This window comes from Poeciliopsis prolifica, unplaced genomic scaffold (genome assembly GCF_027474105.1).
Source record: "Poeciliopsis prolifica strain line A6 unplaced genomic scaffold, Auburn_PproV2 SCAFFOLD026, whole genome shotgun sequence".
Classification (NCBI taxonomy): domain Eukaryota; kingdom Metazoa; phylum Chordata; class Actinopteri; order Cyprinodontiformes; family Poeciliidae; genus Poeciliopsis; species Poeciliopsis prolifica.
Genome location: NW_026562401.1, coordinates 4,883,620 through 4,899,803, shown reverse-complemented (window position 1 = coordinate 4,899,803; position 16,184 = coordinate 4,883,620). Strand labels below are relative to the sequence as shown.

General features: G+C 41.7%; 1 protein-coding gene across 1 annotated transcript; it reads right to left on the bottom strand.

Moving 5' to 3' along the window:
- Positions 1-779: 779 nt before the first annotated feature.
- Positions 780-15,853, bottom strand: LOC129371097 (protein shisa-7). The gene is made up of 7 exons (XM_055047480.1): positions 15,798-15,853; positions 15,358-15,587; positions 9,424-11,529; positions 8,308-8,462; positions 7,924-7,989; positions 7,414-7,599; positions 780-4,843 (listed from the first exon to the last, which is right to left on the bottom strand). Exons 3-7 carry the CDS (start codon positions 10,182-10,184, stop codon positions 3,882-3,884), a joined length of 2,130 nt encoding a protein of 709 aa, XP_054903455.1. The 5' UTR covers positions 10,185-11,529; positions 15,358-15,587; positions 15,798-15,853; the 3' UTR covers positions 780-3,881.
- Positions 15,854-16,184: the final 331 nt, after the last annotated feature.

The following is a 16,184-nucleotide window of genomic DNA, read 5'->3' as shown; positions in this document are numbered from 1 at the left end:
TACTTATTTCATTTATGCCTTACTTATATTAAGCAGAGTGTCGGAGAGATAGAGGCCCAATTTTAAGGCGCTAAATTGTGAAGTCAAATTTTTTTTAGGTACTGTTTGATATATAGAGTATTTTTATAACACTGAAGGTAACATTTACTTTATTGTGTTATATAATGAAACTATATGCCTGGAAATCGCATGAACACGTGAAACTTTCACAAACTAAGCAGAGCGGGGGAGCAAGTTCATTTCGGTGAGGAATTAGTTAAGGGTAGTAAAAGAGTATAATCTCTAACATTCACTATTGTAAAAATGCAGTATGTTATTCAGCCTAACTCCAAAAGAAGATTAATTTAATATATTTTTATGCGTCTTAACAAAAGTGCCAATAACTGTGGGTATGTCAGTAATTAGTCAAGATTTTTTGTGTATAATTCACCCTAACCTCATGCTGATTTCTGTAGAGAATAAAAGTAAATCTAGAATAAAATTCGTCGAGGCACTGAGGAAGGTTTTCTGCTTTAAGTTCGGGGAGGTCCTCAGACAAAGGAACAGAATGCCAATCAGTGCTTCTCTGTTGGTTTTCAGTAATGCAATACTCTAAAAATCTAGTGGATTATTCTAGATTATGGTGGAGGAGGTTACCCAGGGCATCATTCATGCAGGCGGCGTCCCTGCATATATGTATCAACTGCAGAAATTAATTAAACTTCTGATTATCTCCCGATTTTACTGCAAACTGTGACAATATCCAACAATCTTCTATGTGAGAATGAAAAAAAAGGACACATTTTTTCCACCAACTTTATTATACAAATTCTTTGTCACTGTCGTATCCAAGGGAATCAATGCATTCAACAATAACAAAAAGGGTTTCGTATTTAAATCTATCAGCATGAAAATAAATCCATAAATTTCCTTTACTGATCACTCTGCCTGTCCGCCTCAGGTGGCTTTTATGCATCTTCCCTTCGAAATGAATTCATCATGGTAAAAATGCACACCATAGTCATTCATTTCTCTCCAAATAAAACAAGCTTCTCAGTGTACCTGCTTGCCAATTACTTCTCCTTTATGACAAAAAGAAATAACCCCTATATAGGAGGATGCTATGAGAATAAAAAGACAACAAAATGTTATGAGTTTGGCACTGTACAGTTCATTAAATACTAACACGTAAGGTTTTTTTTTTTTGTATCCTCAAATTAATGTTGAAGAGATCACTCAAAATATTCTGATTGTACTAGCTATACAAAATACAATACTTCCACAAATTAGATTAACCATTTATAAAAACTGTGATGAGTATTAAATGGATATGGCTTGTGAGTTATTACAGACTTTGCTACAGACCTTTTTGTGGTTCTATTTAAAAAAAAAAAAAAAAAAAAAAGAAATCGAATACAACTTCTACGTTGTCTGTCCTATTTCCCTGAAAAAAGACACTGCACTTCAAAGCTTTCAAGTTTCCGTTCAGTCCTCTCGCTCCTCTGTACTCAACATTCACCTGAACATACAAACATTATGGCATCGTAGGGTTTTGTGCGCACAGCCCGCCATGAGTTAGCCGGCCAGGCTGCTGCAGAAGAAACTCTCTCGATGCACGTCTAGCTAGAAGGCTGCAGAATTTTTCGAAACGTGTATTTTTTATTTTTTTGTACCCGAGTGGAAACCTTAAGTAATCACTTGAGACAAAGAAGTCGTAAGGCTGATGTCTAGGCACGGTACATACAGCTGGAGGGTTTGGCCATTCGAAGCATTGACGACCCTTTAGAAATGCCAGGCATGCTTTTGGTCAATGCCTCTCAATGAAATGGAGCTGGCATGCATCAAGGTTTGGAGACTTCTCAAAATCTTAATGACCAGAAAGAAAAAAAAAAGAAAGAAAAACAAAACAACTAGTCATGAAAATGTAAAGTCATCTAAAAACAATAAACACTTAAAATCCCACCAAGTAAAAGAACATCACATATCATAAGATAATTGTTAATAATAACCATAACAGTTATAATAATTATTAATAATAACACTCCATCAAATTTATAACAACTACATTTAGCACTGTGTATAGGAAGATTGTCCAAATGGAGTCGTGTGTTTCTGCTCTTCAGCGTTTCGCCTCGTCTTATCCCCTGGCCGAAACGTTCCTTCCGTCACTCACACCTCTGATTTCACTCGATAAGAACAGAAATAAAAATAAGGAACAAAAATAAACCCTCTCTCAATGCAGTACCCTCTTCCATAGATGAGTCGCGCTCTGGTCGGCCGAGCTCGTGCAGAATGTAAACCTTGAGGACACGACACGGAGCGTGCTCGCGTCTGGTGCAAATATCAGGGGACTTGGTTTGTGCAAAGTTTTGTCTCTGTGTTTCTCCTGGAACTGTGCTTAAATTGCTCTTGTTTTTATTTTTTTGTAGTTTTTTTTTTGTTTGTTTTGTTCGTACACATTGATACTTGATACATCATGACAATATCAACACAAAATTGATAGAAAGAGAGAGCATTTTATATGGACCACAGATATCACATACTACAGTATATAGGATAGGATAGCCCTTAGTATTGATAAGCGTTGTTATTGATGATTTTTTTTCTATTTTTTTATATATATATTTTTTCTAACTCATACTGGCTGAAGTGCATTATGATACAGCAAGTTCCTTGTCTTGAAGACGTGAAGGGCTTCCTATCCGTCCGAGTCTTTCACCCCCACTCCGGACTCTGAGGATGTTTTTCTCACCGGCTCGCTCCAAAGACAATCCTTTGACTGTACAAAACATCACTGGCTTGTATCATTTGTGGTAATAACTAAGTGGTGATTGTCAGACCAGCTTCCAGGGTTAACACTTCCTCTGTATCTCCAAAAAGATGGCTTTGAAGGACAGTTGTCTAAGTGCATCCTCTTTGTGCTCTTTGTAAGCAAACGTATCGCACAGCAAGTCGCCTCCCTGGAGGTGAACTGAACACACGCTTCTTCTTTTTGGGTAATATTAAAACAGATGGCTCTGTATTATTTGGTAGGGCCTGATCTGTGAATGGAAACAGCAGGGGAAATCGTCAGCCCCCGAAAACGACCCTGTATCATTTTTGAATATCGGCTTCCTTGTAGCGTCGCTGTGGTCAGAGTTTGTGTTCCTCTGATTGTTTGAAATCTAAGGTCACGTGGAAAATTAGGCAACCCAGGTGTCGGATTGTTAATTTTGGGTCCGTCCTCGGTTTGAAATTCAGGCGAGGAGTCCTGCTGGAAAACAGCCTTGTCCACCAAATTAGGAAGCAAAAGCGCAGTTCAGTCTCCTTGTGTCAAGATGAGTTTTTTTTTATCCAGAATGTAAAATATCCAAAATGTTTCACCATGCAGGCACAATGGTCTTTGAGACTGATCCGGTTTCCTCAGCCTAACATGTCAACATCAGTCCAGGCAGCTGGCTCTCTCCTCTGAAGTCCTCTGCTTCCTTAAACCAAGTTTCAACGTCTCATACTTTATATCTAATATGGCTCCTGAGTACTTCTTGAAAAACACACAAATATATAAATATGTGTGTGTATGTATATATTTATATATAGATATAGAAAAACTAAATCATGAACTATTCCTCTATTGGTTTTGTTTCACCAGTCCTTCTACGAGTAATGGCACTGCTGTATATGGCGATATGGCAAAAATCGGTTAGAAAATATGGCTGATGTAGGCTATCACAAAGTTGTGCCCACCTAGACTTTTAGTTTTACAGGTAGTCTTACTCAAGCTAATCTGATTAAATAGAAAACTAATTTGAATAGCCTAAACACGTTACTGTTTCTACTGAATACTTCTAGTTTTATTTGTAATTGTATCTAATAGTTAAATGCAGAAGGGTGATCTATTCCCCTACGTCTAAGGGATTTTTACCTTACACCGTCACCTCGTTCTTACTCCCCGTCCTGATCCCCTGACTGCCTCCTGCGCTTCCTGCAGACCCCCCGCCGCCGCCGCTGCCTCCTCCTCCTGGTATGAAATGTAGCTGCTCGATGGTGTTCTGCCTTTTCGCTGCGAAAGCCATCCTCCTGGCGCTGTGGCCCCCCAGCGTTCCCGTTCCCATGACGACCCCAGCCCCGGCCCCGGCCCCGGGCCCGGCCACCTCCCCCGACCAGCCCACGCCCCCGCTCACGTGACTCGTCATGCCCGTGCTTCTCTCCTGCTCCCGGCCAGACGTGGGGTGAGAGTTCATCTTGATCATGTGGTGCCGGTCGAGGGAAGGCGTGGCACACACGTTCTGCTGGGACTGGGCCTTCTGCTGCCGCGGCAGCGTGGGGACGATGCCAGTTCCTGTGTGGGCATAGGGATCCACCACTCCCATCCCGCTGACCCCCATCCTGTCCTCCAAGTGGTCCGGGGACATGAGCATCCTCTCCTGCCTGTCCTGTATCTCCTGCCTGTCCTTCGGCTTCCTGGTCAGGGTTTGCATGTTGGTGTTCTTGTTGGAGGCTGCAATGGCTTTGTGGTACTGGTGTTGCTGGTTCTTGGACATCCGAGACAGCGTCCCGGTGTTGCCGGGGACGTCGCCCATGTTGAGCAGCTGATCGGTGGACTTCACTTTCCTCGCAGGCTTGGACAGAGTGTCGTAGTTGGGATTGTACTGGGGCTCAGGGGGATCCAGAGGGTAAGGATTGGGAGTGGGAGAGGCAGGCATCCCAGAGGGGGGCGGCGGGATCCAGGGACGGATGGCGTGTCTGGGGAGGGTTCCTCTCCCACTGAGGGTGTAGTCTCCACCCCAGTGGAGGTGGTGCTGGGAGGACTGGAGGGCCGGCTGAGCCGTGTGGGGTCGGCGCTTGGTGGTGCAGTAACCAGACGAGTACTCATCGAGTCCTTTCTCTGAAAGCCGAAACAATAAATACATTAAAAGATGTGATTTAATCACTTGTAGCAAAGGATAAGTCTGGAGATAAAAACACTACAATCGTCAACGTTAAAATCTCAGCTCTTGCTCCCTGTCTTACCATCAAGACAGTGCAGGGCTGACCTATTCACAATTTTTTGGACTAACTGATAAATAGTTGGATATTAACAAATGCAAAATAAAAGGTTTTGGTTTTTTGTTGATTTCTTATACAAATTTTGAACCAGGTGAGGCTAACACTTTGCCACTTGAGGAGTTCTGGGTAGAACATATTTACAAAAGACAAGATTTTTTTTCATCTTAATACAAACTGTATGTATGTTTTGTCCACATTTGGCTTGATTACTGCTGTAAGGATGTTGTTGTTTCAGCAACTACTTATTTTTGAGTATCTATACTCCACTCAACAATTCATCAATTGCAAAATAGTTGACGATTATTTCAAGAGTCGATTCATCACAATTAATCCGATTATTTCAGCTCTAATCTGAATTATTTATGTTGCCTCAAAAAATACTTTTCCATATTTTGACATATTACAACTACAATCTTCAGCACATTTGATTAGGATTTTATTTGATAGGCCAAAACAAAGCAGACATGATGGTGGAGTTCAGAAAACCAATACGAATAAATAAAAGCAATTGGTATTTAATAGTCTTGTCAATCAATTAAGACATTTAATCAGATTAGGCACTGTGATTAATCTCTGTGTAGTACTGTAAGCTTGAAATGTAAATCTGAACGTTTTCAAAAAGAAAATCTTTTATCATCATCAAACATCTCAGTTTTCCAAGTTTTAATATTTATTATTTAAAATGAGTCATTTGGTTTCAAACATATTTTAGGAATGCTAACTATGCACTATTTTAAATACTTGCAGCTTTTATCAATTTTTATATTCAATTCCAAACAGCGAGGAATTGCAATAGTTCAGCCTTGAGGTGATGAAGTTGGCTATAAACCTTGATTTTATGTCAAACGTACATCGAAGTGTTTTTTTTAAAGCAAAAGTTGCCGATGAGTATTTTAGTATTTTAGCTTAATTGTATAAGTTAGCAGTAATTAGTCAACCTTTGAGTAATTTGCTTCATTTTATTGACGACTGTGTTTCTCTTAGGGGTTTCTTAGAGAAGATTAGTGAGCAAACAGCATCATAAAGGCCAGTGGAGGTTCTCACTTGGCAACTATTTCCTTCTCCCATCTTCCCAACCAAAGTGATAAAACGAGATTCAAGGTGGGGATAAAATGCATTAAGCTAGTGTCCCTATTCAAGAAAGAGATGCCTCTTGAGCACAAGTGGACGCCGACTCCTCTTTATCATGCATAAAGCAACAGAAAACCTTTCAGCGTAAAATAAATAATTAAAAATTTGTATGTGGGGCTTGACATACCATTTGGCAAGGTTTTATTGAACAACTGCCAATGGAACCCACATTAAAAGCTAAATGACCACAGCAGAAAGCTCAGAGATAAAATTATTGAGGCATATAAAACAGAGCTAAGATTATCAAACAATATTAAAAGCTTTGAACATCTCACAAATCACTAATAAATCCATCATGTTACGAGGAAAACAGTCTTGGTAAATAATCTCGTATTAAAATCATCCAATCCAAAGTCAGACCTAAATCATACCGAGAGTTTCTGGTAAAATTTTAAAATTCATGTTGGCAGATGATCTCAATACAATGCTGAAAAGCAAATTAAGCAAACCTTTGAGACTCTAAATGTCCAAAACTGGTAGAAATAACCACATAATTCATGCAACTTTGTTGTAGAAACAACAAAGTTGTTTCTACAAAGCAATGACAATAATCCCTTCAAAGAGTTGCACAGCACAGTATTAGGGCAAGAGAATTTGTTTAATTGCAAGAAAATAGTTATAATAGTAGTAACTTTAGCAAAAGAAAAGAAATGTCCTGAAATTATGAGAAAAAAAATGTTTAAGGTTCAATGAAGTTGTCAAGATATAGCATCTCAATTTGAGCACCCCTTGAAATACACACACTTGTTTGATTGATTGTTGTGAAATCCAGCTACTGGTAATAATTTGATAAAAGTATTTCTGACAAGTAGTAAGTAATATCTGTAAAACCCGTACCAAAGAATAACTTCACAAGATGCTCAACATTCCTCATTTACTCATTTTTTGTTAGTTTTCGTGTCGTCCTCATAAAATCTCTAGTTCCTTCTAATTTTACGACTGTGTTCTTGCAACATTATAAGCAAGATGGCGACCCTGGGCGTGCTGACATCACTCTGACATCATTAGTGGAAAAATAATCCACATTTTCCAAAAACTTAATTTTCAAAATCTAAAAATTTGATTACTCGATTGGTTGTAATGTGACCTAACATAGAAAAGGTCGAGGGGTGCAAATACTTTTGCTCCACTGCAAAAAAAAAAAAAAAAAAGATCACACAATTGAAGCATTCTGCTCCAACAGTGTGGCCACGCTGAAGTGGTTGTGAAACATCTGCAGGAGCAGCACTGTAAGGGGGGTAAGAAGGCGTCTTATTTGTGGGAGACGGCAACACTCACCGAGGCGTTTGAGTGAGGAGTATCTGTTGAGCTCGGGTTTGGTGGCACTTTCGTAGGAGGGCGGCAGCTGGGCCAGGTTGTGCAGGGAGTGATGGAAGGACGGCTGGGATTTGGTGTTGTTGTGTTTGCTGGAAAGCAGGGTGCCTCCAGCTGCCAGCTGAGCATTGTTCATCCGAGGGGTGCGCTCTACAAAAACCACAGGGGGAAAAAACGACTGCGTGTTAAATGAGATTTGCTCCTCTGGATGCAAGCGTGCTGCGTTTTCGCAGGGTGTGAATCCTCCGACATTCACTAGGAAAAAGGGAGACTGGTTTTCAACTCGCTTTCAGCACCGATACAAGCAAACCGGAGCTGTGATAATCATTGTTATTGTTTGGCTGATAATCATTGTTATTGTTTGGCTGAATGAGCCTACATCTGAGCTTAATATGTAGGTGAATGAAGTAAATGAAGAATCTGAGTGATTGCATGTGATTTACATGGAAGCCAGGATGTGAGCAGCTGCCTTACCGATAGTCGCAGTGTGTTTGGGGCTGGAGCCTGATGAGTGGATGAAATTGTGCTGCAGATTGCCCACTGTAAGTCAGAGAAAAATAAGGTAATCAGCTCACAAAATGGATGTCAGGCAGTTTGAAGATGAATGGCGGTTTTGCAGAAACAATGAGGCCCGCACATGAAAACCTCCTGATGCATGTTCATTTAGCAGTTTTCAAGCCAGAATAAGCTGTTTCTGCAACCATTCTTAAGCACAACACCACAGGGGATTTTTGTGTCCTGTCTAATCATGGAGAAATCTCAGTGGTGGGGCAGAGGAGAGAAAAATACACAGATGAGCTCCCTGTGCACATGAAAGATGTTACAAAAGCACTCTCGAATTCTGCAAGAAGCCCTCACATCTGTTGTCCTTGCTGGGCACTCCCGGGGCGTAGAGATTTTTCGGAGCTCTTCCCAGCGTCCCCTGTCCGTCTGCGACGGTCAGAGCCACGCTGTTGTTTCTTTCATCCTGCTGGACCGGACTCGACTGGTGTCGCAACATGTCAACCAGGGCTCTGGGGGGAAACAAGAGACAGCGGGGATCGGCCACAGATCACCAGGTGTGCGCTTCACACTCACAATAATTCAGCATTCAAATCACCAGAGAGCACTTCTAATGATTTTTCAGGTAATTAATTGTAGGCAGGAAAATAATGTGAGTTTGATGAAGAGACAAGAGCTTTTGCAGTACATTTCAAAATGAGCTACAGCAATAGTGCACATAATACATGTAAGAGACAAACAAACACTCGATGTAGTTCAATAGCGATCATCATCCAGTGCCGTTTACAAAGATAGACAACCGTGTCCTCTTAAAAAAAAAAAAACAATATCCTGACTGGTTTTAGGCTACAGTTGCATTAGGGGCTGGACAATAAATCAATAACAACATATACTGTGACAGTACATGATCAATATCAATAGGTAATATGTCTGATAGAATGTTCAATATTCCGTTTGTAGAATATTCAGTAAACTCTGATCCAGAACCGCACAGCATTATGGGGGATGTAGGCAGAGGAAAGGCTTTGCCAACCTTGGCAAGCTAAGCAGAGTTAGTGGTATCCCTGAGTTTACCACCTGGCAGTAAAAGGCAGTAAAAATCCACCCAAATTCCCAAATAAAGTAATTATTGTTTATGGCACTTGAAAAATAATAGTTAAGCCTGTCACAAGAGCAAATTTTACAGGGCGATCAGTTGCCCCAGTAATTATTGAGATAAAAAGAAAATGTTGTTTTTATACCATTTTCAAGTAATATTGCCCTCTCAAAAACTAATCATTTTAAATTTTGTAAAAAGCTATTAATACTGAAACTGGAAGATATTTTGAATATCCAAAATAAGACACAACATCCAAAATGACAAATAAAACAGAAATAAAAACACACACAACAGAAACCACAAATAAAATGGAGTGAGATCTCTATAAACAAAATTAGCTAACATGATGAAATGCAAGGATGTGGAAGCCTTACCTGGGCATATTCAGGTCTCTCTGGTTGGCCTCCTGTTGGACCTTGTTGAAACACACCTTGATACCCACAGCCACAGCCACCATGAACACAACAACACCACCGATGACAAATCCCGTGTTGTGGCTCTGCTGCTTCAGTGGATCGTAGTCCGGGTCGGGACCCACCTCCTCTGGTATCATCATGGCCTCTGTCTGTGGCTTGGCCCAGTCTGGAGAGTTGTAGTTTGTACAGAGGTCCTGCACCAGCTTGCGGCTTTGGTCTGGACAGCAGAAGCGGTAGTGGCATGTTCCGCAGCAGTAGATGTATGAGTCCTTGGAGCAGTTGAAAGCATTGTCAAAGTGTCCCATCACATCGTAGTAACCCCAACAAACATCTGTCCATCCATCCATGATGCGGGGTGGGATGTGGGCTGCCCCAAAATTGCCTCCTCCTAGGCCCTCAGAAGAGGTTGCATTCTTCGGAAACGTCACCTGGGCCAGGGGCTTGGGAAGCGGCTCCAGAACTCTCTCTGAGGTGTCTGGAGGTTCCTCTGGGGCTTTAGGTTTGCTCCGTAGAGCCGCTGGCCTGGCATTGGCCTGGATGGCAAGGAGCAGAAGAGAGGAGCTGGAATCTGCGTCCGGCTGCTCGGTGAACGGCCTCCCGGAGCGATCTACATGCTGAGGAGGAGGGGACGAAGAGGGCTCCACTGCACTGGTAAGAGGGGCAGCGAAGAGGGAGAGCAGGGAGACGGCAAGGACTCGGAGATAGGTGGTGGGCGTCATTTTTACATGACTAAGACACCTATTTTCTGTTGTTGAGTCAATGTAGTTACAAAGCTTTATCCGCTTTCCCAGCTTAACCCACTAAAACGCCATGTGAAGAATTTAATGTACAGCCTTCTGGATATCAAAGATGTATCACGGAATTCATTCAGGTATGCTAAATAATGTCATTTTTAAAAGAAAAAGTATATTTCCGTCAATTTATGAGTGCATTAATGTGTGTGCCAGTATTTAATCTGAATGGTAATGACATTGTTTTTATGAAAGACCCTGAAAGCATAATAGCTTTGTTCCCATCTCTCTTAAAAATACCCTGATGGATACGGTTTCAATTTCTGGCCCCAATAGTCCTCTATGAGTACCAAATTGATTCAATAAAACAAGACTCTCCTGTACATTCGTCTGCTGACTCTGGCACTTGAGAAATGGTTCACAGGGAGTGTTTTGTCTGTTCTATTCATCTTCCGCTAACTAGTTCAGTCTGGCACTTTCTACATTCAGGACTTCATTCATTTGTAGGCAGATGTCGCTATCAGAAGAAATGTATGAGAATAGTGCTCTAACAAATTTGGGGATTTTATGTCCATCAAACAATGTGGATCGATATTGTCCATTAATGCCGACTCATTTCGGAGGACTCCATCGGGATCAGTTTGGTCAGCGCTCGCCTGGCACAAGCCGTTACTGTGACTGGACTGTGGGTGATAACGAGGAAGGCTCTGCTCATGTGCTAGAAGGCGGAAAAAATTACGAGCACACATGAAGCAGAAGAATGACTGCCGGCCTTTTAAAACGTGCAGCAACAAGAGCTAAATGCCATGGTTTTTCAGGCAGATTTTTATGAAAAAAAAAAGTCACCCTTGTCACTCAGCCGTATCCTTAAATAGATATGAGATGAATGGCACATTGCTTTTGCATGTGACATGTCAGTCGGAGCAGAATTATTCCTGATTGATCTCCAGGGGGTTCAGAGAATATCACTTTTGTTGAGAGATATGTAAATGTGTGAAGTTATTGTACTGGAGGTGTTGGCAATAATAGACAGAGGCAGATCTGTCTCCCACAGAAATTATAATTATATGTAATTATCAAAACGTCCCTATCTGTAGCGGAGAATGTAGGCACAGATGGGGGAGACAGAATGCTGAAATCACAGAGGGCTCCACTTGTTTCACTTACATGCTCCTCTAACCTTCTTAGGAGGGTTTGGGTGTGAAGTACAGAGTCCCACAAAGCAGCAATTCGTCCACTGACTATTATTCCAAGGGGGTTGTTTCTCTTTTTGTTGTCTTTGAAAAGCTTGACGGCCAAAACTCTCTCCAGGTTAACAAGTCGACAATGGGATCTGCAACATGTAACAGAACAAAAAAATGAACAGCTGTCTTGCAAACGTTGTGGCTTAAGAAGAGCAAACTCACGTCACATATATGTTTTAATTTGTTGGATTTTTATGTGTCTGAAAACAAGGACATCATCGCCCCATATGTAATCTGAACCTCGGGTTAGACATGGTCAAACGAGTTCAAGTTAACAGTATGTTTTAAAAGAATTGATCAGATTTCAAAGTTATTATGTGGAGTTGAAAAATTTCCAACCAAATAAATCAGTGATGGTAGGCGAATAGCTACTCAGAAGGGCTCGTCATTTTAGCTAATTTAACGAAATTAAAGCCACTCAAACTGAAAATCATTTAATCTTTATGGCTCAAAGTTATATCAGCAAAGTTTAAATATCTACACTTTAATAAGATAGCATGACGTTTATCCTTAGTCAATGTTTCTTCAGCCAAAACATTGTCTGTGTTACTAAAAGAAAACTGGGAGCAACTTTGATTATTCCCAGTTACAACTTGTGAGGTGAACTTTACATTTCAACATGGCCGCTCCTGGCATCAACAGTGGTAAGATGTGTTCATCTAAAACCGGTGTTAAAATTCCCGCAGCTCTAAACTGAACAAATTAAAAGTGGTGTTTGCCGATGTAAGGTTTAAATTGATGACTGAACGAGCATTTCCAAACAATGTTTATGTTTTGAAATTCCAACTACCTGGAACGCTGTTACGTTCCTATCATTGTGAAGCAGAATTCACCGAGTATTGAGTTTTTACCCACTGATAGGGAACATGAGAGCTGAATCCCGACTTCCCAGGTAACTAGAATATAAAAAATTTGCCTGACAATTACACCCACAATGATGATGATGCATAGGAATGATAAACCCAGTAGTTTCCACTGAGGAAATTTCACATAGTCACACAGATGTTGAAGCCTTATAGCAGAGCGTTTTGACATATTCTGCCGTGGCAGCCTGACCGCTGCTACTCTTTTCCACTCAATTCTAATCCCACTTTACTTCTCCGTCTAGGCTTTCTCCCATTAAAGGGAATTTCTCTAGCAGAATTTCAACATTGCAACTCAGCGAACAGAAGGAGAAGCTGTGAACGACAATGTTTTTCTGCTCTGTTTCAGAATCATAGTCTGCCTGTAGTTTCAGCAATGGCAGCAGAGGAATTGAACAAAGCCAGTCAGTCCTTGTTGGCCATGTGCATTAACAGCTTTCAGCTCAGTACTGCCCTGTTCACGGTGGAAGATGGTTGTTTACAGTACATGCAATTTCTGGTGAGCTTCATAGCATTGAACTGGCGCATTACAAATGTCACGGCCAAATGTTAGCCTTGGCCGTGGCAAGGCTAGCGACTGGGTAAAATTGAAAACTTCAACAGATTTACCCTTCTGACAAGCAATCCTTTTTAAATAGCTGAGAGTTCAGACCCTTCATACAAAGCAAATAGCGTAGAACAAGGTATTCGTTTTTACCGGTCTACAGATGTTGTTCAGCTGAGAAAACAAGAATTTATAAACAGTCTTTAGTGAAATAAACATTTTCAGCCTGAGTTGTTTCATTTTGGTAAAGTAACTCAAACGGGTTAATAGCTGTTAGCCATCCACCTCTGAGGATTTCTTCACCTGTTGAAACTTGATGTCTCTCTACTGCAAGTAAGGAAGCTATTGCTGATCATTAAAAAAATCTGAAGCATTAGTTTTAAGGGCATAATGATATGCTTTGTTTTCAGTTCAGTGACATGGGTCGAACTGCCACATACAGGCCTCAAATTGCAACTTTGACGTTTGGGATCGGTATTTAGGTATGTTAGGTATGTTAGGTATGGATGAAAACATTTTAGCAATAGAGAAAATTTTAGCAATAAAAAGCAGAGACTAACTATCAACCTACTGTGAGTTGCAGCCATTAAAGAAACTTGTGTGGGTAGTTGACTGACAGTACAGTTTGCCCAGAGGGCCACAACCTCGTGATTCCTGCCCTGCACACCTTTCTCAGCCCTTGAGTTTCCTTAATTTCTGGGACGATGCACATGTTGGCGTGAATTGTAGGAGAGTGCGGATTGCACATTAGTGTGCTTGTTTGGTTTGCAGGAAGGAACACTGAATCTCCTGAAAAAGCCAGTGATGGAAAAGAGTCCAGAGGGATAAATGCAGGGTAGGGATTTAAACAAGCAAAGAGATTGTGGCGAGCGGGAAGAGCCAGAGGTATAGATGCAGAGACGACCATGAGTGGGAGGGCGGTGTGTGGGTGGCACAGAATCAAGTACATTTCTCCCAGCACTTACCAATACAACACGGCACATCACACAAACAGCACCACCAAACAGATCTGCTAATGCAAGTCCATGCCACATGCAAGGAGGAGGAGAGTGGCAATCAGAACTGTACATCGGCTCCTGTTCGAACAATCAAAAGGGTTTGAACCTGAAACTGCATGTGAAGGATACAGTCGGCGTTCTGTCGTCTCTGCCTCTCTTTTTATTCTTCCTGCTCTTTCCTTCCCCTCTTTCTCCCTCGTTCTGCCTTTCTCTCTCTTTCTCAGATTCTGTGCGTGGGTTGAGGCAGCTAACTCTCTCAGAATAGCAATGCAGCTCTGTCTGTGTGTGAGTGAAGGAGGAATTGAAAGGTGGGGGAAAGGAGGCAGAATCCAATCTACACCTATTAGTAAAAAAAATAAATAGATAAATAAAAATCAGACTCCAAAGTCACATCTATCCAGCTCTTTCTCGAAAGATGACACCCATGTCATGACCGCTTTGTCGCGGCAACTCCATTTGCGACACGCCATAAGGAAAATGTGCATTTGCAGCTGTTTCTTTCCCAAACTTAATCGTATAAATCTGAATGCGCCTCCTCAAGCCTTTCGCTGTGCAATTTTCCAGTGAAGTGACTCAAGCCTTCCTCTGGGTGCTGCAGTAGATGGGAACCAAAGGTTGTAGGGTGCACATACATTCACAGCCTTGAAGATGCACCCCCATCCCCCCAACCCTCCTCTTTCTCCTCCACTCAGTTTGCACAGCTACCACAAAAAACATTTCGCCTTTAAATTGCAACACAGCAAACGGGGCTCCATCATTTCCACTGCGGGAGAGAGCGTTTGCACGTCTTAGCATACAATATTCTCAACAGGTGTTTGTTGGGCATGAAACAAAATGGCCACTTCCCCCCACCCACCCCTCTCTCCCCCCTACCCCCCTTGTTCTGACAGAGAGCGCACTGTGATGTCAGTGGGTGAAAACATCCTGAATACAATCACTGTGCATCTGAGAGACGTTTAATTACAGTGACAGCCGCGGATGAGGGACTCTTTATCAGTGAATGCGTGCTGCGCAACGCCTGTGCATCACCAGGCGGTTGAACTGGACACCCCGCTCCTCAGACAGCTCTCCATCCTTCATTAGGTTAATAAGTTGCAACTTGCACGGACATGACTTGCATGTATTCGGCGCAGGCTGAAAGTGCGGGGGTGTATCCGCGCCGGTGTGTGCGTGCATGTGTGTGCGTCTTATGAATGGTTTTTAATATGTTCATATAACGCCGCAGTGCTGCCGATTAACGCGCGCAAATGATGTGAAACCAAACAAAACAAAGAAGACGCGAATGGGATAAAAGCAAACATGAAAATGTGATAGTGTGGCGCAGCTTTTTTACTAAACGCTTTTTCTTGTTCTTTGTAAAAAAAAATTTTTGACAGCCTAACAGACGCGCACAAACTCACATTTTCGTGCACATACAAAGACACAGAAAGTACCGAGTCGTTTTTTATTTTTAAAGATGTTAATCGTTAAGTGATGTTGCAGTAATAAAATGTGCATAATGTCGTGTCTTACCTGTGCGCTGCTCTGGGGTTTGATGCTGTGGAGAGCCTGCGCACTGTACATCTCCGCGCTCCTCTGATGGCAGCCTGTTATCGTGGCAGAAGATGATGAGGACAGATCGAACCGCTGCTGCGAGATGTGCCACTTGTTTTATTTTATCTGATGCATTTATGTTTTGTTTTTGGTTTGTTTGTTCCGAAAGCTCTTCCGATCTCAGTTTTCTTCCCTCCCCAGCAGGCTTGCTGATAATCCAGAGGTAGACAAGAAAAGAAGAGGGTTAAAAAAAAAATTTAATAAAAAAAAAAAAACCCATCGAGATGTTCTCAGATGTTCTCAAACATGTGACAGTTCTAAACTCCGCATTGGAAAATTTCAGAATAACTATCCAAGGGAGGGGGCGTAAAAATAAAAAAATAAAAAACGCGCAAAAGTGTGAATTTAACTTTCTGAACCTGGAGCTGACTGACTGACGCTGGTTCCTCTGGTGTCGGTGCCTCACTAACTGCGCCTGGCCTCACGGAGGTCCGTCAGTGGCGCAGCGCTCTGATTGGTCCGTCAGGCTGATGAGTCCCGACTCCAGGCTGCTGGATGCTGACGGTCAGCAGGCCCATTCAACTGGTGGCGTTCATCTCCGTTTAATTAGCACATCCTGAACGACGTGACTCTGTGACACGAAGACCACTTTTAGTTATAAACTTTTATTCCTTTAAATCTTTTTTTTTTTGTTGTTGTTTAAAGAAAAATTTAAATAAACAGAAGCACTCCAGCGAGTAGGAGGTAAAAATTAAATAAAATAATAATCTAGATCCAGAGATTGAGTTTGCGTCTTGTTTTCTATT